This window comes from Myxocyprinus asiaticus, chromosome 18 (genome assembly GCF_019703515.2).
Source record: "Myxocyprinus asiaticus isolate MX2 ecotype Aquarium Trade chromosome 18, UBuf_Myxa_2, whole genome shotgun sequence".
Classification (NCBI taxonomy): domain Eukaryota; kingdom Metazoa; phylum Chordata; class Actinopteri; order Cypriniformes; family Catostomidae; genus Myxocyprinus; species Myxocyprinus asiaticus.
Window position 1 is genome coordinate 15,473,635 of NC_059361.1, and position 21,384 is coordinate 15,495,018.

General features: G+C 37.0%; 1 protein-coding gene across 4 annotated transcripts in view; it reads right to left on the reverse strand.

The window, feature by feature from the left end:
• LOC127455807 (ubiquitin-conjugating enzyme E2 Q2-like) overlaps positions 1-14,480 on the reverse strand; it is a 28,300-nt gene extending 13,820 nt beyond the window's left edge. The window contains exons 1-5 of one of the 4 annotated variants that reach the window (XM_051723950.1): positions 13,958-14,480; positions 11,443-11,547; positions 6,291-6,413; positions 790-846; positions 447-590 (exon numbers count right to left, since the gene is read on the reverse strand). In XM_051723950.1, coding sequence (XP_051579910.1) covers positions 447-590; positions 790-846; positions 6,291-6,413; positions 11,443-11,547; positions 13,958-14,116 — 588 coding nt within the window. In that variant the 5' untranslated portion in view covers positions 14,117-14,480. Of the gene's footprint in view, positions 1-431; positions 591-789; positions 847-6,290; positions 6,414-11,442; positions 11,548-13,957 lie in introns of all 4 variants that reach the window. The other 3 variants (XM_051723948.1, XM_051723951.1, XM_051723949.1) reach the window with 3 other exon arrangements.
• Between the last annotated feature and the right edge of the window lie 6,904 nt (positions 14,481-21,384).

The following is a 21,384-nucleotide window of genomic DNA, read 5'->3' on the forward strand; positions in this document are numbered from 1 at the left end:
TTTTTTACTATAAATTCTCCTCACTGCCCAGTAGGTGGCGATATACACAAAGAATGCAAATCGACAAATACAAAAGAAGAATGTGGAAGTTAAAGAGGACATTTATAGTAAAAAAAAATGAATTAAATATTTATCTGTTTCTCACCCACACCTATTACATCACTTCTGAAGATATGGATTTAAACATGGGAGTCTTATGGGTTAGTTTTATGCTGCCTTTATATGCTTTTGGGACCTTCAAAGTTCTGGCCTTGCATTGTATGGACCTACAGGCAGGATATTTTTCTAAAAATCTTTGTGTTCTGCAGAAGAAAGCAAGTCATACATATTTGGGATGGCATGAGGGTGAGTAAATGATGAGACAATTTTAATTTTCGTGTCTCTCTTTCACCCCCATTGGAACCCCCAAAGCATAAGAAAAGTTGCCTTACCGAATGAGCACTTACATTCAAGTGGTCCTGCCTCTGGTTCTTCCGGATCTTCTCCAGGATTGCCAAGTTCTCCTTCTCAATTCCATCATCCTCTGACTTCTTTCCATCCACTGGTTCCTCCTCTTTCATGTCATAGTGATCGAGATCCTCAATATCCTGCTGACAGAGCACAAACACACACCCACGTACACAAACACACAGGCAGATACAGATGTACATAGACAAGAAGAGACACAGACAAGACAAATAAGGAGAGGGGGACTGGGTCAATACTTCATGCCTTTGCATACAGGAATAGAATACTAGATTATACGGGGCAAAAACATCTCAATCTCAACATAAGGAATAAGATATGAACCTCTCCCATCTCTTCTTCTTCTTCCTCTTCTGAAGTGACCTCATCTGTGGTCCCAAGCTAAAAAGGAGAAAAAACATATGCTTTAAAAGGCAACATAAAATCTTAAAATTAACTAACTAACTATTTACGGACTACATTTACATGGACACCAGAAAGCAGCGTTCCGGTTTACATGCACTGTATAAGCGGCATACTCTTCACTCCATATGCATGCGGCTCGGTCAGTAAGCAGCTTTCCCCACAGCAACTTAATTTCCCCATGACACTTGTGTAAATAACACACATAACATCCATGACATTCCAGAGTGGTTGCCGTTTTTGTTTCCTTAACTTAGCATTGTGACCTGCAGCGGAATTGCACTGCAATAGTGGGGTTTCCCTCTTATGTTAAACTCCGGGATTCCCCCAACGTACTAATGCATTTACGCCAACATGAGGGACAGTCGATATTTTAAATGGGTATAGTTTATGGTGTATGTGCTTCCACTGTACTCCCAGGAATGTTGAATACTTTTCTCAGCGTTTTGTTGTTGTTGGGCTCCATCCTATGACGTTTGTTATTTGGTCTGTTCATGCACATGTGCACTCATCAAACACCCTTCAGAACACTGCTTACATGGCCATATTAAGCTGCATTCATGAGGAGAAACCTCTGTGTGTTAAACCGCTTTCACTTAATCCCTTAAACGGCTTAAAGAAATCAGCGTTCTCATTTACATGACGTTTCAGAAGGCCGCTTTCTGTAAAAACCCTGGAATAACCCGTTTTCTTAAGTGCATGTAAACATGGTCACTGTCTAAACAAAGACCTGTCCCTGGTCTTTCTGTGCACAATTCCGTGAATGTTATTCTAAATAAAACAGTATATAAAAAAGTACCGTATTTTCCGGACTATAAGTCGCTGTTTTTTTTTCCATCATCTGAAAGGTCCTGCGATTTATATTCCGAAGCGACTTATATACATAATTTATGTCAGCCGATCAAACATACGCACACCAAAACAGATGAAAACATCAGTCATAGAGACGGAGGTGGAGTTTAAAAGTTGTCTATTCAGAGTATTTTGCCTTTAAAAAGTACTTTATGCAACCAGTTTAAATGTTCTGTCATCATTACATTATTGTAGACCACTGTCAAACGCAACTCCTCACATGGCCATAAAATTACATTTCATCACACTCTTAGTAAACACATTCAGTCAGTGAACTGGATAATTAATGCAAAACAAACAGGGTTGCAAATATCAGAAATATCCACAGATAGACATTCACTAACATGAATGAATGAATAGAATACAACATACATGCTGTTTTACTCAAACTAAAAGCTGTTTATTTGTGCACAGCATAGTTATAACAGACGAGACTTATTCGTCGCATTTTTTCATGAAACATAGAGGCATATGAAGGAATGTTACACACGATTACTTAAAGCAAATTCTCCAATTTAAAACAAGGCCAAAAACACTGATATGATGTGTAGATGCTGAGGTAATTTCTTCACGGTGTGCATCTAACATGCTGCTGAACTGCTGATGGGAAGTCTGGCGGCTTCTCCCAGGTCCTAATGCCTGTCTTTTACAATCTCTGTCAGTTCAACTTATCCACCTTTTTCCTTTGTCCTGTGATGCTTAGCGCGAAGTGTGGGCTTTACTTCCGTTGTCAAGTAAACACAGTTTTTGTTGCGCCGTCCATCCATTTATTCTTTCATTGCGGTGTTGGGATTTTGAGGAGAGGGTGTCTGATTTCATGAGGACACACATCAAATCACTTTGTCAGTGTGTTACTGAATAAGTCAAGTCATTTTTATTTGTATAGCGCTTTTCACAACACATTGTTTCAAAGCAGCTTTACAAAAAATCATGCATTAACAGAAAATTCAACTGAAATATCTAATAATAAACTGCAAAAAAGTAATAAATACAAAGAAAGTGCAAACAAAACCGGTGCACTGTTTTTCCCAGGTGCAGTTGAAATTTAATCTAAGTGTAACCGATCCTGCTCGGGATTCGAACCGGCGCCACGAAACGAAAGAATAAATGGATGGACGCCACAACAAAAACTGTTTAATTGATAAATGGAAGTAACGCCCACACTTTGCCAGCATGGGAGACGGGCGTGCTAACGAGAAGGCTAAAAGCTTCAGACACTAGTGCGCCTCTTGAGGCCAGGGGAGTGAGGTTTTACACACAGCTATCACGTACCAGCTGGCTCTCGTTACACTCACTCCCTAAACCTCACTCTCATCCTGGTCACAACACCACTGTAACTGGTCCTGCTCAAACCACTCCGAGCGGGATTCGAACCCAGGTCTCTGGCATGGGAGGTGGCTGCGCTAACGAGGAGGCTAAAGGCTACAGCCCCTAGCATCAGTCGCTAGTGCGCCTCTTGAGGCTAGGGGAGTGAGGTTTTACACACACCACACAGCTATCACGTACCAGCTGGCTCCCGTTACACTCACCCCCTAAACCTCACTCTCATCCTGGTCACAGCACCACTGTAACTGGTCCTGCTCAACCCACTCCGAGCGGGATTCGAACCCAGGTCTCTGACATGGGAGGTGGCTGCGCTAACGAGGAGGCTAGCATCAGTCGCTAGTGCGCCTCTTGAGGTCAGGGAAGTGAGGTTTTACACACACCACACAGCTATCACGTACCAGCTGGCTCCCGTTACATAAGCATAAACATAACATTTAGAGCAAAATTATCTGCTGTTTTAGTGCAGTACCTCTGTTAGTTCAGCTTCAGATGTGTGTGTGCTTGTCATCTTGTCACCCTGCATGTTGATATCAGACAGACACACTGAGGAAAAGCAGTGAAGTTCTCGTGCTTGGGTATGTAATCGCTTTTTCAAGTTGTCCGATTGGACGGTTATTTCCTTTTAAATCTGCATTTAAGTTTAAACTTTTGTTCAGCACAGCGGTTGACTGAGAGGTGGTGCCAAAAATCTCAGTTCAGGTCTTGTGGCCTCTATTAATGAGCTTATGAGTGGAAACAGTTGTGTTAAATTAGGGAGACATCCAAAATGTGAAGTGCATCCAGGAGCAGGATTGAGAACCATTGGTTAAGAGTATTCACATACAAGACATACAATTCCCAAATGAGACATGTTTTTTTGCACCTTTTATGTCAGCACAAGCTGGAAATATGCAAGCTTGCATTTCTCACCTGCATCACTGTGCAGGGCCCACTCTCCAGCTGGCCGCCAAAACACTGATGTTGAATTTACATAAGGTAGCCTAAATATTGACTCGCTAACTAGTCCATTACTAAAAATGAGTATGTGCAAACCCTAGACTATGATCAGATTTTTTTTTTTTTTGATGATCATTTTGCACCCTGTCTCTGGCCCTCTTTCTGAAACGCTCAGTTTTAGCATAAGTGCCTCCTTTAAACTTCAATGTAAATGCCCACTGTTATGATTGGCTAACATCATGCAGCCCCTCAAATAGAGCCATTCTTTAAACTCAATCAGAAGAAAATGAATAAGCACCAAAGCATCATAAAACTAAATGTCAGGGTTTCCACATAACACACATCCAACACATTGCATCTGAATATAATAAACTGTTTATCTCAAGCACAACTATTAACACTCACACCCTGTCTACACTGGATGTGAGAGTCATGTCAAAAGCAATAGAACCCATTATAATCAATGACGCTGTCTACCATGAAAGCGTCCACTGCGGCGCATTGCGCCGACAGTAAACAGAGTTCCCGTTCCATATTGCGCTGCATGTGGTGGCGCTACTACTGCTAACAACACAAATAAACAGTTTAGAAAGTTTGTGTCGATGCGCCCGGTGTAGACTGCCTCAAGCTGTTGCTTCACGTCAGTCAACGGACGTGCCCAGTGTAAAACGGATACAGCACCATAATCTAGAACACAGTCAAAACATTGTTTACTCAGGGTTTTTGCAATTGCGTCCAAGTGTTTTTAACTGCCCCATCCTTCAATAACAGTTCCTTTGCAAAGCTTGAATCGTATTATGACTGGTATGATATGAGTCGAACACAAAATCCACTCTAAAATACACTGAAGACACATCCACATCCAGTTTGCAGTATCATCCAGTATAATGTTTTCATACACCAACAACCTAAAATAGCGCACATGGGCGAAAGAATGTGCCCATGACAGAGAGCTTCTCCTCTTCAGAGTTGTAACTTGACGCGTCTTTTAAATCCAGACGTCTGTTAAATCCAGACAGGCACATGAAGGTGTCCAGAATAAGTCCACTTTAGATGGATCTCCCATGACAGGCCATCTCTCTCCTCTTCACCTGTGTGACTGACTGAGCACCAGTAGGCGGGGCCAAGGGTGCAATAACAGAAAAACAGGAAAAAAGGAAAAGCAGCGCGGTCAATCTAGAGTCCTTTGTGTGAGACTTGACAGTGAAGTGGCATGAAGGTGAGATATTTATGCAGGCAGTGATGAGTGAGTGTATTGAATGCAGGTGCGGTGAATTAGAAATCGGGTGATGAGGAGCGGAGTGCTGAGGGAGGTGCAGAGCCCGAGGGAGGCATGACAATGACAAAGTTTTCATACATACCCGAGTTTGCTGGAAAAACAGCACGGGCACAGCCGATGAATTCAGATATCGACCCTTTGTTTCTTTCGATGGTCTGAAATCCTCAGGGGTAAAATGTTCACTGCACACCCTCCAATATTTGAGAAAATGTAGGGGTGTACTGATATCCAGGTTCAGCGCGATAAGCCAGAGCTTCAATCGCTCATGATCATGTATAGGCAATCGATGAAAAGTTAATATTTTTCCCGACGTGCATATTCTTTGGGGTTTCTGAAGGTGAAGCATCCAGGATACACATACCAAATGACCATTTTGAACAAACTTATACAAATACAAACCTACAGCAAAGACAATTAAACTTGTGCACAGCGCTCCTTCTCTTGAAAACAATGACACGCTTCCTGCCTCCTCCACGTGACGCATGACCTTACCAACGAGCTTACGTCATCCCTCTCATGAGCTCATGAGTTTGGGTTCAGAAGAACTTTATTTGTCGACTGGAGTCGTGTGGATTATTTTGATGCATCCTAAATATGCATTTTGGACTGTCTCAAAAATGGAGTACACACTCATTGTTTAAAGGAGGAGGCCTGAAATGAAATCCTAAAAATCTTAAATTCTGTTTTGATGAAGAAAGAAACTCAGATACATCTTGGATGGCCTGAGGGTGAGTAAATTATCAGCAAATTTTCATTTTTGGGTGAAATATTCCTTTAAGGAAGTTTTTAGTTCTGAAACTTACAGTATGTTTTTATAGTACAATGACCTCTTATATATCAAAAGATCAAGGAAAATTTGATTCCTCATCTCATGCCCCCATTAATGAACCCTAGAATCAAAACTATAGACCTTTGATAGTTTGATTTTATCCATGGGAAGGTTTAGTTTGTGTCCAAGAACATGGTCAAATGTGTACTTAAAAGACTTAAGTATACTTTTTCATGGGTCAAGGTCACAAATAATGTTTACCTTTTTTTCCTGGTTGACAGGCCCTGCAGGAAGGGGCTGGTCCAGCATCTCCACATCAGGGTGCTGTGGAAGGTTATAGAGGCGGCACAGATCGCAGATCAGCCTTTTCAGCTGCTGCAAGAGCTGGAATGACAAATACAACATAAAAACATTACAAATAGCAGAAATAAAAGAAGCTTGGGGCAAAAATGCCATCAAATTCCCAGATATTGAAAATTAGGGGGCAAACAAATGCCCTGTAATAAATTCCTGTGTTTCCTATACACGGAAATTTAGGAGCAACTTCTAATTTTAGGACTCGTAAAATTTTCATCTAAGAGTGATTTATGAAGCATTTTAATGCTAAAAGTAGCTCCTAAACTCACGACAGCTGAGAAAAAGGGGGCATTCATAGGGAATCAATGCAATCGTGGGGCTAACTGGTTTTTTTATACTGTTTACGGGATGCATGTTCATCTTATTACATCAACACAGGATGAAGAAATGTTCATCAACCAGAAAAAAATCTAGCAATTTATCTATCTATACACATATATTTACACCGATCAGGCACAACAATAAAAGCACCTGCCTAATATTGTGTAGATCCCCCTCGAGCTGCCAAAACAGTACCAACCCACATCTCAGAATAGAATTCTGAGATGCTATTCTTCTCACCACAATTGAACAGAGCGGTTATCTGAGTTACCATAGACTTTGTCAGTTCTAAACAGTCTGGCCATTCTCTGTTGACCTCTCTCATCAACAAGGCATTTCCATCCGCAGAACTGCCGCAGAAGAACTGGAAGTTTTTTTTTGTTTTTGGCATCATTCTGAGTAAATTCTAGAGACTGTTGTGTGTGAAAATCCCAGGAGTTACAGAAATACTCAAACCAACCCATCTGGCACCAACAATCATGCCACGTTCCAAATCATTGAGATCACATTTTTCCCCATTGTGATTGTTGATGTGAACATTAACTGAAGCGCCTGACCCACATCTGCATGATTTTATGCACTGCACTGCTGCCACACGATTGGCTGATTAGATAATCACATGGATGATTGTTGGTGCCAGATGGGCTGATTTGAGTATTTCTGAAACTGTTGATCTCCTGGGATTTTCACACACAACAGTCTCTAGAATTGACTCAGAATGGTGCCAAAAACAAAAAAAAACATCCAGTGAGCGCCAGTTCTGTGGCCAGACACGCCTTGTTGATGAGAGAGGTCAAAAGAAAATGGCCAGACTGGTTCGAAATGACAAAGTCTATGGTAACTCAGATAACAGCTCTGTACAATTGTGGTGAGAAGAACAGCATCTCAGAATGGTATTCTGAGATGCGGGTTGGTGCTATTTTGGCGGCAAGAGGGGGACCTACACAATATCCTAGTGGTAAGATAAAAATCTTTGTGAATACGGGCCCTGAAATGTCTCTTAATATTCTATTCTATGACTCATTATATCATCACAAACATTTGTTATATTTACATGTAACAGCCTAATTATTCAGATTGAGAAGTTATTTTTATTTATGAATTGATTCAAAATAAGGATTTGCAAAGTCCCTTTCAAGGCAAGTCAGTCCATTTGGCGGCCACCTTTGGAACACTCCCGGGCAGCAATTTCTATGGATACAAGGGGCATGAAAGTACAGCTCCTGTCTACTTGAATGGGAAAATACAGAAATCTCCACAACGGTTGGTATAGATTTGAATCAAAGAACCTATTTCAAATCAGCCGTAACATCTGGCATCTAGAAGGCAAAAAGCTTGAAGGAAAAGTTCATTCTTGACACTGACAGATATCAGTATGAACAGGGCTCTGACCAGTTACAAGGCCATTACATGCTTTCTAAACCATTACTAGCATATATGATATTTACCAATCCCATAAAAGGATTTGGTTGCATTTGCTGGGTTAGAATAACAGGACTTTGAGTAATTTGTGCACTAGATCTGTTTCCTTCAGAAGCTTGAGAAGCAAAGGACCAATCCACTTTCTGCTATGTAGGTGAGGTGAGCCTTGGTCACAACACAACTACAGACATATATAGAATTTCACTTGCGTGTAATGAACCTGACTGTGGCTCACACATGAAAATGAATAAGGCTGGGAAGGAACAGTCAAGGTGCTGAGCTGATGGCTTAGTAGCGTGGCTTGACATCTAAACTTGCTAATTATCTGCTGTGTTTGCCTTCCGCAAAAAAGCTACAAGAACAACCATAAATAAAAATAATGCCAGGGAAATTCAACTATTGAAAGATAATTCTGCATGGTCATATTTAAGATAAACTTAGTCCAATCATTGACTAAAGAAAATGAATCACTGCATTATTGTCAAGAGGTGAACTCTGATCAGACTATATAGAGAAGCAAACACTTGACATTAACCTCATATATCTTCCTGAAATGAGCATTAATACAGTGCAGCCTCTGAGCAAAAAGTGATGACCTAAATTAGTCTGGAGTTTCACATGACCATAAAAACTTTGAACAAGCTGGAGGGCTCTGTGCAGGACAAATGCATGCGTGTTTGTTACGACTTAAAAGGCTGTATTAAACATGCTTACTAACAATAAAGAGGACAATATCATCTTTTAAAAATACCTCTAAAAGACATTCACTGAATTAAAGAAAAAAAAAATTATGTTTAATTTAGTAAAGAAATTCACTGCAAAAAAATCCTATTTTTATCAAGTGTTTTTGTCTTGTTTTCCATTTAAAATGGTCTAAAAATCCTTAAAACAAGATACATTTACTTGAGAAGCAACATATAAGATATTTAGACTTGCTTTAAGAGAATGTATCTTAAGTGTATTTTGTATACAAGTGTATTTTTTCACTTGGTTATAATGTGAGTGCAGTAAAGACGAAATACACTTATATTCAAGATCTATTCTCTAAAAGCAAGTCTAAATATCTTATATGCTGCTTCTCAGGTGAATGCATCTTTATTTAAAGAATTTATAGATATTTTAAAATATTTGTATTTTTAATATTATATTCAACATTCTCAGATAAAAACTCTCTCTTATTAATAAAGCTGTGTATTTCCAATTTTCATCACTATAAGAAATGCACAGTGACATATTATGTTTCAATAAGTCGCGAGCCACCACTTTATAATCTAGCTGCATTAAGCGTGCGTGCTCGAGGGACAAGCGTCCCCGTGACAAAGTATCAGCCAGGTGCAGTTTCAATCTCTCCCCCTTAGATCGGGACATTCGCGCAACTCCTAAAAGAGGCGCTGACCACAAAGAGAAATGCCAGTTTTGGAGTTTGTAGTTATGATCTGCTTCCGTATTATATGAACTTTAATAAATCTATAACGCAGAGGGCCCTGGGTAGCTCAGCGAGTAAAGACGTTGACTACCACCCCTGGAGTCGCGAGTTCGAATCCAGGGCGTGCTGAGTGACTCCAGCCAGGTCTCCTAAGCAACCAAATTGGCCCGGTTGCTAGGGAGGGAAGAGTCCTTCTGGTTGCTATAATGTGGTTCTCACTCTCGGTGGGGCACGTGATGAGTTGTGCGTGGATGCCGCGGAGAATAGCGTGAAGCCTCCACACACGCTATGTCTCCACGGTAACGCACTCAACAAACTACATGATAAGATGCATGGATTGACTGTCTCAGAAGCGGAGGCAACTGAGATTCATCCTCCGCCACCCGAATTGAGGCGTGAGGACTTAGAGCGCATTGGGAATTGGGCATTCCAAATTGGGGAGAAAAAAAAATAATAATAATATATATTTTTTTTTAAATAAAGCTATAACGCATTAAATATAACTGCATTTAAGATGTAATGCCAGGGTGTTTCCTTTAAAGAGTTCTGGCTCTGCTTATTTCACCACGAGAGTGCTTCTGTATTTACTTATTTTGTATTTTTGCATTTAATTCCCTCATACTTTGCGATCTACATCACCTGAAGCTGTTTGGAAAGGTTAGAGTGCATCTGGACTGTGAGCTGTGTAATTCTTCCTTTCCTCAGTCAGGCGCGAACTGCAGTGCTGCTCTCCCGCGTCATCATTAGAATTTTATTTGATCTAATGTTATGTTAAAAGAGATCAAACGACTATTCGACAACGAAAACTTTTGTCAACAATTTTCTATCATCGATGTTGTCGATATGACTAATCGTTTCAGCCCTACTTGCCGCATTGCGATTAGTCATGTGACATGCAAGAGCCAATGGTGTGCGGTATTACTGATTTCAAGGCACTACATATTTCTGTGGCTTATTTGAATACATGCAAACACAATTATGATTTAAGAGCTGCATCAAAAGGAAAGATTTTCAGTTGATAATAATAATTTAAATCGATGTGGAATATAGTGGACGAGATGTATGGACTACTTTTATGATACGTTTATGGAAGGTTTTTTTGTTTTTGTCATTTTTGGACAGATATTGTATGAAATTGAGTGTGTCAACATTCTGCTAAACTTCTCCTTTTGTGTTTCAAAGTAAGAAAATCATACAGGTTTGGAACAATGGATGAGGGCAAGTAAATGATGACGTTATTTTTACATAACTAATACTTTAAGTAGAACACTTTTTTATTTTCAACCTCAGGGCAAACAAAACTTCAGGGCCTCAATTTTCGTGGAGGTCCACCTTTCTTTTTAAATATATGTTTTAATCATGCTCAAGTCTAAAAGTGTCCTGCAAGTGTCCCAGTTTACAGCACAAGTATCTATTATAGACAACAAATGAGCAGATGGAAACAAAGCCTTAGTTTAAAAAAAAAAGCACAGCACAAAAGAGTTGTGTTATCAAGCTTTAACTATAGCCAGTTATGAGTCAGCCCACTTCTAAAGTGTGCCTGATCAGTCTATGGGCTTACTGAATTGTGGAAACTCATATTACACTATTTTGTTTGTTGTGTAACGGTCTACTCAATTACAGTGTAGCTAGCTGGGTAATTACTATTTACTGCTGTTCAAAGCATCATGATTACAACACCTGCTCTGCTCTAAAATACTGCTGGGTGTTAGAATATTACTGTGATTTAGAGTATACACACATATTAAGTGTTTATAACAAGTTACTTCAATTGTTAAACTTCTAAAGTGATATTAAAAGATTAATATGACTTAATGCTAACAAACTGTGGGCAAGTAGAAAGCATGATACTGATAAACATGGAAATGTGACAATATTGGCCCTTACCAGTGTACTGCCCTTTCTGACATCCTCAAGACGTTCTAGTACTTGAGTAAGACTGGGGTCATCGGAGTCCACAAACCATATTGGGGGAGTCAATGGGTAGGATTCCTGAAAAAATTAATTGACAGTAAATTGGCAAGTTTTCAGAGAGATGGGTCCATTGCCCAAAGTGCAAAGTGATACAGGACAGACCCTTAACTGTAAAGTGTACTGCCAGTCAAAAGTTTGGACAGACTTGACTATGAACTTCTTTGCAAAAAAAAAAAAAAAAAAAGATTATTTGTTTTAAATGCATAAGTTGGACTGGATAGTGAGTGAAAAGCAGCCAACAAGCACCCAGCACAGACAGGAACTTCTTAAATACTGTTTAAAAAGCACCCTAGGTGGCTACAGTATAACTCATGAAGTTGGTCAGGAAAATGCCCAGACTGTGCAGAGTTGAAACCTAGGTGGCTACTTTTAAGAAGCTAAAATGTAAGATAGCTTGATATGTTTACAATGTTTAACATGTTTTGGTCACTACGTAATTCACATACTTTAATGTATTCATTTGTAGTTTTTATGACTTTACTATTTTTCTAAAATGTGGAAAACAATAATAATGAAGAACGAGTAGGTGAGTCCAAACTTCTGATTGGTAATGTAACCTCAGAGAAACTAACTCCACCCTTAACTTTAACCTGGTTCTGAACTTCAAGGATTTAGTGCTTACAAAGTGTTGATTATATATATATATATATATATATATACACACACACACACACATTTGAATGCAGATCAGATGCAGTGCAAAATTAAGAAATTAAGTCATTATAAACACTGCATAATGTTTAACACATCAGTATGTTGTGTAAATTAAAATATGAATGAAGTTTCAAAACAAGTTTAGCAAAATCAACAGCATTTGTGGCATGATGTTGATTACTATAACAAATAATTTGGCTCATCCCTCATTTATAAACAAAAAAGCAGAAATACAATTGAAAGTGGATGGGGCCAGTCTATAGACATTAAAATACACACTGTTTCAAAAGTATGGCCACAAGACATAAACACTGTACACGTTAAAGAGATAGTTCACCTAAAAATGAAAACTCATCATTTACTCACCTTCATGCCATCCCAGATGTGTGACTTTCTTCTGCTGAACACAAACGAAGATTTTTAGAAGAATATTTCTGCTCTGCAGGTCCTTACAATGCAATATTTTGAATCTCCAAAAAGCACAAAAAGGCAGCATAAAAGTATTCCATATGACTTCAGTGGTTAAATCCACATCTTCAAAAGCGATATGATAGGTGTGGGTAAGAAACAGATCAATATTTAAGTCCTTTTTTTTTACTATAAATTCTCCTCCCTGTTCAGTAGGTGGCGATACACACAAGAAAGTGAATCGCCAAAAACAAAAGTACATGAAAGTGGAGATTTATAGTAAAAAAGGACTTAAATATTGATCTGTTTCTTACCCACACCTATCATATCACTTCTGAAGATATGGATTTAACCGCTGGAGTAGTAAGAATTACTTGTGTGCTGCCTTTATATGCTTTTTTGAGCTTCAAAGTTCTGGCCACAATTCATCTTCATCTAAAAACCTTTGTGTTCGGCAGAAGAAAGTCATACACACCTAAGATGGCATGAGGGTGAGTAAATGATGAGAATTTTCATTTTTGAGTGAACTTTACCTTTAAACATGATTTTAGTGTGATAAAATCGCTCACCTTATCTGTGTAAAGTTATATGCAATATTACAACTTAGTTGTCATGACGATGTAACATCAGTAAACCCAGAAGTGTGGTAAATGACGTAACACTGGTAAAACCATGATTAAATATATATATATATATATATATATATATATATATATATATATATATAAAAATAAAAATTTTAAAAAATTTAAAAAAAAATCATGTTAACACATATAATGTTTACATCTTTTGGCTATACTTTCAGCAGTGTGTACTCATTATTTTCCTCGCTTGTCTTGAACACTCCTTTATGGACTGTCTCTAAACATACAGGGCTGCTACCTAGACAGCACTTTAGGTGTCGCACGTACCCAATGACGCCCCAAAATGTGTGTGCTTCTGTAATTTCACGTCATTGTCATTCTCACGCAACAGAAAATGGCATCCGGAAATTAAGAAAACAACACATCGAAACGAGACACCAAAACTGTGTCAATAATGATCAGCAAAAGTACACATTTGTCACCCAGCTCGTATCAAATTTCAAACACTACGAGACGAATCCATGATGTATTTATCATTAAACCGGTCAATGTAACTTAGACGCTGAACAGATAGTCAGCCTAAAGTGTATCATTACAATACAAAATGAAAACAGATTGATAGTGTTTAAAACGCGCACCAAAAAAAGCTGTCTAGGTAGGCAGCTCCCTAGATTTGAGACAGCCATTGTTTTATTTCTAAGGTGAAATGTAGATGGGGTTCTCTCTCTCTCTCTCTCTCTCTCTCTCTCTCTCTCTCTCTCTCTTCTCTCTCTCTCTTGTACCGTGATATTGCAGTGAATAATTAGCAGCTTTTCTCCGGTCACGTTAAACTGGCAGCTCAGCTCATCCGGCTTCCAGTCGATGATCCTGAACCGCTCGTGGTTCGGGTCGAAAATGGACTCCAGAAACTTCAGCTCGGCCTTCAGTCCCGAAACCGACATCTTCCACTACTCATCTCCGGCGATCGGGAGGGAGAGAAGAGAAACCAGAGAGAGATGGACAAAAGAAGGAGAGATGCGCAGTTCAAATCAACGCTGTTTTTCTCTCGCGACAGGCCAGCAGCTCTCGATGTTTTTTTCCGCCTTCTGTTTTTAAGGATGTCAATGCAGAAATAAATCATCTAATGCATTTAACGTGCCTCCCATGAGCTCCTCGGGTCTCATCTAGTCTAATTAAATGATTAGAAGCACAGATTCGGGGGTTAATATACCATAAATGTGGATATAAACGCAGGTTCCCTGTCTGTGTACGGCTGAGCGGAAGCTTTTTTTCTCTCTGGTGTTTAAAGATGGAGGTGCGAGTGGAGGACCCGCAGTCCCAGCATGCACAGCTACAGAGAGATAGCAACACAAAATATCGTCTTCACACAAATATTAGTTGTCTCAAAGGTATACAGTTTACAAAGGAGTGTAGGAGAAAAAATGAATTTTCAATTGTAATTAAATTATCTGCGAAATGGATAAATTCAAATACAAAAGAAAAAGGAAATTTAGTTCCGTGTTCAGTTACGTAGTTCCCAGTAAAGCTTCTGATTGGTTATGTGCTTTTACAGCTATTTTCTTATTTAAAAACCATCAACATTTAATATTATATATATATATATATATATATATATATATATATATATATATATATATATATATATATATATATAATATTAAATAATATACAGAAAGATATGTATAAAACTTCTTATAAGACATTTTTTTTATCTGTGTTTATGATAATTATGTAATATTCAAATGTTTAAAATTATTCAAATAACATTAGTTGCCAATGTTTCATTTATTTTTATTTAATTTCATCATAGGGACATTTTATTTAAATTTAATGCAGTTTAATAAGCAACTTTATAATTCATTACCATTACATTTTCTATATTTTTCTCTATTAGTAAGTACATCAGTAAAAGTATAATGTGAAGGAATATGAAGGAATGAAATCACCCAATTCTATGTATGAATATACCTAATAAATAAACAATTATCCAAAAGAAGATGAAAAATGCTTTATTTAATAAATCTTATTATAATTCTGACAAAATTTCATATAAATAAATGCAAATTAACAAGTAACCCCCAACTTTATGGTTTTATTGAGTGATGCAAGGCTGTATATTGACAATATAAGAGGCTCTCTAAATAAGAAAGGTATGAAGACTTTAAATATTTGTGAGCTTTATAAAGTTTTATTTCCATTATATACAGGCCTATGTATTTTTTGTAACTTTTTATATGTATATGGTATTACCTCATCCTGGCACTATTATCAATTTATTTTATTTTTTTGTGTGTCTTTAAGAAGTTTTATACATATCTTGTAGTATAATGTTTAAAAAAAAAAAAAAAAAAAAAAAAACAGTTACAGAGTCTATGATGCTTTTAGGAATCATGATAGAAATAATGCAAATGTATTCTTTAACTTATGCCTTTTAACACGTGCATGAAGCAGCATATATAGGCCTATACAAAACCTTTTTTTCTTTCTTTTTCTTTTCTTTTTTTTTTTTTTACTTATTTAGGTCACCTTTTAAAGCAGTGCTTTCAAAGCAAATAGAGTACAATACCAGTAAGTAACTTGTCTCACTAATGGCAAAATGAAGTGCTGTGTACATAATTTCAGCCTTAAAACCATACAATGCATTGTGACGCCTCCTCTTGTTGTAGCTTACTATGTGCGTCAGCATTAAACCTGCAGTGATTGAATTGGATTGAGGACACATTCCAATGGGCATGACTTTTTACTAAAGGCATGTAGTAATTAATAGACCAAAGTTGTAGGTTACATGCAGTTAGAAAAAGTGTAATTACTCATTAGCTAAATAGTATGTTAAATAAACAGTTATTTGACAAGGTAACTAAATATTAGTTAGTGCAATATTAGATCAAAACACTTTATGCATTAACTGTAAATGGCCAAAAGTCAGACACTTTGGAAGTGTTTAAAAAAAGAAGAAAAAAAAGTTGATTTAGGATTATCAGAGGCAATGAGAAGGCAGAAAAAAATGCATTAACAGTCCTGCCTGTCTCAGAGCCATGGAGGGATGCATGTCCGATATAAAAGAAGATGAGAAGAGCCTGAAATGTGAGCAGACAAGCGCAAAGAGCCCAGTGAAGCATGGTGAACTTTAAAGTAAACAAACCCACCTCTCCCTGGAGAGTAACCCCTTGTGTGTGTGTGTGTGTGTGTGTGTGTGTGTGTGTGAGAGAGAGAGAGAGAGAGAGAGAGAGAGTGTGTGTGTGAGACTTGACACACAGTTAAAATATAGGCCCATCAGCTTATGTGTCTCCATGAAAATGAGTCAAGAGAAAAGCACAGATGCACTGGAATTCTGCATGCACATAGAAGGCAGGCTGAAAGACCCACAAAAAGCAATACGTCATTTTGAGCTAAAATTATGTATTTTGTCTGATAAAATCTGTGGTAAATAGCCATTTAAACATTTGAAACAACCAAGTACAAAAACAATTGAAAAAAATAATAAAAAATTGGCGCAAAATTGTTGGTCATGGTGGAAATGACACAACAAATGAGGGACAGGTGTAATTTGTGTAAAAAAATATATATAAACAATTTTCATGCATTAAATATTGAAATGGCTTATGTTTATTGCATTTTTTTTATTATTGTTTTTTTAGATTTTCATAATATTACAAATAAATAAATTAAATTAAATATTATAATAATAGTACATTTATAAATATTAAATATTAAATATGAAAATCAATAATTCAATTATATATATATATATATATATATATATATATATATATATATATATATATATATATATATATATATATATAATTATATATAAAATAAGCGTAAATAATAGTAATTAATATTTTATGATTGATTTTCATATTTTAAGACTGCAAGTCTAGATCTGGGAAGGTAGTAAAATGATAAAATGTCATTTGTAAAAGGCATATGAAATGTAGCAAAAGAAATAAGGCATGGTATAAAGAAATCTGCATATCTACTGAAAGTCCCTAAAACATAAAAGTGCCCAAAGTTGAATAAACACAATTATGAGTTACATTTCTATAAATAATAGTGATGAATTACTAGGCTTATTAATACTGAGTATGGGCATTGATTTCACTATCACCATCCTGTCTGATGTTTTTGATATTATTTCAGTTCCCCATGTCACTTCCAACATTTTCCACTAGCTGGAGCTAGATACCATATTAACCATTTTTCAATGCCCTTAATCTCACTAGGTCAACAGCAGTCTACAATCATACTATTAATTCTGACAGGAATTATTGTGAAGCAGTGGTGGAAAGAGTACTGTTTTTTTTTTTTTTTTTTTTTTTGTGTTTTTTTTTACTTAAGTAAAAGTAGCCTACTGCTATTGAAGAAATAATTCAAGTAGAATTAGTACAAGAGTACAAGTAGAAGTACTGAGAGTATTATGACTCAAGTAAGAGTAAATAAGTAGTTTGCTGAAAAACTACTCAAGTAATTACGTTACAAGTTACTTTATGAAAATGATATTATACATAGTATATATGCTTCCATTTTTAAAACACAAAGACATTTTTGTTCTTGAAAGAAACTGATACTTCCTTTCACCAAGAATGCATTGAATTGATCATAAATACTGCCAAAATCATTAATTGCAAATCATTATTACTGTTTGAAAGAATTGTTTTTCTTTATCTGTGATGGCAAACATATACTGTGTCACCTATTCCTTACAAAAGCATCCTAAAGTGTCAATTTGGTACTCAAGAAAATGTTCTTATTATTAGAACAATTGAAAATGGTTGCGCTACCATGCGGAAATCACAATATAGTGTGTTTTTTTCCCATTTGCTGAGTTGCTTTACACTTGCAAGTCAAACTTTGGTTTTAAAAATAGGCAAAAAGAAACACATTTCTCCTAAGCAGGAGCCAGCTTATACACTCTAATGAAAACTCACTCTGAACAATTAAACTCTGTTTGGGCTTTTCAGCCATAGCACACATACAGGTTCAGTTCTCTCCCCCTCTGGGCTTCTCGTCTCCCCTTTATCTCCCCAATGCAGCTCACTGAAACACAGAACAGCTAAACTAGCAGGTTCTAAATGCCAAAGACCTGCATTGCTGCAAGAGGATTCTTGGACAAACAGAACATTTTAAGAATACAATATTAATTTAAATAGAAATAGCCATTTGTAACATTCTAAATGTCTCTAAATCGTCTCCAAACTACATAATGTGCATTGTGACTGAAACACATTCCTATTTCAGGTTTATTCTCATTCACGTATGTCCAAGTATTTTGGCTATTAAGTTAACATACTGTACAAAACTAATATAATGCAATATCATAGAGGAGGAAATTTATCCTCTATGTTATTGCAGCAATTATTCAGATATGGAATGAGATTATTAAGTGAACTGTTACCAACTCCTACATGCCAACTGAATAAAATAAGGCAAAAACAAACATTTCACGCAGTGTTTAGTGAGAGATATGATTGATTCAAACACTAAAAGTGGTTGTTCTGTATATGTATTATTGTATTACAGTTGTAATAATAAAGTCTTAATTAATATTATGGTTATTTAACATATTGAGATATTAAGTAAATTGTAGCATTTGGTTACATTATGTTTTATGATTTCTAATACCTTCTTTATATAACATCCATCCCTTGCACACTTTTGGCCTCTAGCGGGTGAGGCTTTTCAGACACATAAACAGCAGCACAAGGCAGGGAAGTACAGTACAGCACCGTGAGTGAGAGTGTTACCCGCTAGGACAGTTTATTTTGTACAAGAGGTGCGAACGGTTACAGAATTTAATGCGGGAGTACAATTCTGAACTGATACAGATTGATAGAATTTTTTGCCTCCATATTTAGAAGTTCTGGGATATTTTTGTTAATTTCATGGCATTTTTCCCAGAGTCCCCATTAATATCTGACACTATTGGCACTGTATCTTTCTACGGTATTTAAGTTTATTATATTAGTTATATTTGTATATTAGTTTGTTTTAGACATACAGTAGCGAGGAAACAAGATATCCTCACATATATGTCAAACTACATTGTGTTAATGTTTGACACAGTTAAAATATTGCCAACCTTAAAAACAAGCAAAGTTTGATCAGTGGTTAAACGTGTTCAGATGGTTCTCTCGTACCTGAATGAATGGCTACTTTCCAGAATAAAATGAAATCACATTATTACAGTTCTTGTATAGTGACAGGGCAGAAATTCTTGGAGAAGCTAGAGAAGAGAGGACATATTGTCTGTTTATGCAAGCTGCTGTGCTCATGATGCTTTGCCCTGTGGGCTTCCATCATGCACAGCGCGTTTTAGTTTATAAACAGATTTATCGCTTTTAACTTTTTTCTTCCCAAAAAATTCAGAAATATCATGTATTTTTTTGTACTTTGTAATTGTGGTGAAAAATAACTGTAGCGAAGTTGAATACTTCATTTTTAATCAACTCAAGTAAAAGTACTAGTATTTATTTATACTTAAAAAAGTAGAAAAATGTGAAAAATGTACTCAAGTACTGTAACGAGAGTAGGTGTAATTTGTTATTTTCCACCTCTGTAGTAAAGCCATTATATGCTTTAGTTAAATCTTTAGGTTGCATAATTTCAGACATTTTTTAAAGGTTTTTCATTGGAAAGTTAGAAACTAAAGCTTTCTGGATCACTAGATGAGGTCTATAAAGTTTAAAAGTGCACAAAGTCTTTAAACCAGTGTTGAATGTGTTTTTAATAAACATTGTTCCTCTGCTGAACATATGGGCTTTGAAAAAAACAAGAAATATTACTGGTTTTAGTAAAGAGTAGATGACACCATTAGCTCCACCCCCATCTTTGGCTCTGTCACCTTCCTTGACTACATCCATCTCCATCATCTCACAAATGCAGACAGGAGTTTGGACAGTGTCTTATTAAATGAGACAGTGTTTGCCTGAGAGCTGTCTGTGCCTGTGAAGAATGACAAGAGGTCTGGCTAAGAGGTCATTCAGCAGCCCTGTAGAGGCATCATTCACAGATACTGCAACTCTAAGTGGAGGCGAGTCTTATTGAAACATCTGTCATGACTGTACCTCCCATACTTTTCCTGAAGAGACACTGACTCACTCATTTGTCCTTTCAAAATGAATCAGTGCTTGGGGTGGATGTATGAGTCTGTGTTTACTGTATGTGAGTGTGCATGTTCATATGAATGGGAGACCAGGGCTTGTTGTCACACTTTTTACTCCAGTAAATATTTCTCTGGGTAGGTTTATTTTTGAAAGTCAAGTTCTTTATCAGCACATACTGTACCTAAAATATTGGCTACCAAAAGATAATTTACATTTTCACCCAGAATTTTTTTTTTTTTTTTTGTAAAAATAAGTTTATTTAACACGTATTGCAACAACATGCCCCAATATCAGATTTTCAGACTATGTGGGAGTTATTACAATGGAAAGTTGCCAGTAAATAGCCTATTTTCGCTTTTCAGCTAATTGTAAACAGTAAAACAATTATTAAACACAAAACGCTATAAATGGTTGAATTTAAAGATATTCCAGCCCTGCCCCTTGCTAATGGTCTTAATATACAAACTACAGAGCATTTTAAAGTGGTTGGAGATTTTTAAAGATGTTTAGTCATCTATTTTATTTCCATGCAGCCATACCCCCCACCAAACCACAGCCACGTTAACTTTTAAATGACAAGTGTGAGTGTAGGGGCATCACCCACATGTCTGAAGTGCTTTACAGCCTGTAGTGGCTGAAATCAAAGCCATTAAATCACGGCTGCTATCTTGTCAGGGGCTATCAGTGGAAGGGGAAACACTGAGGTTCTACATGAATAATTTACACTCCTGCACACTCCTACAAATGCTCCTGCATTTCATCAGAGCACAGCTCCTTCTGCTGTGTTTGGGTTGATTGAAATGGCAATTTCCTAAAATGATCTTTATTCCATTGACTCATGCTTGGTCTCTCATATGCGGGCTTTTCCAACACCTACACATTAAACTAATGAGTGAAACAGTCACACACTGAAAGAATGCATTAGTGACCTGATCAACACAACATGCTGATTGTCCATCTCTGATCAATGCAGAAATGAGATTGTTTCGGGAGGCCAACAGCTTTGCAGAAAGCATCATTAAAGCAGGTTTATGTGTAAAGTGTAACTAGATATTCTGTGGCCGTGTCTGAATCAGCTGTGATGTGATTTGTGCTCTTTCTGT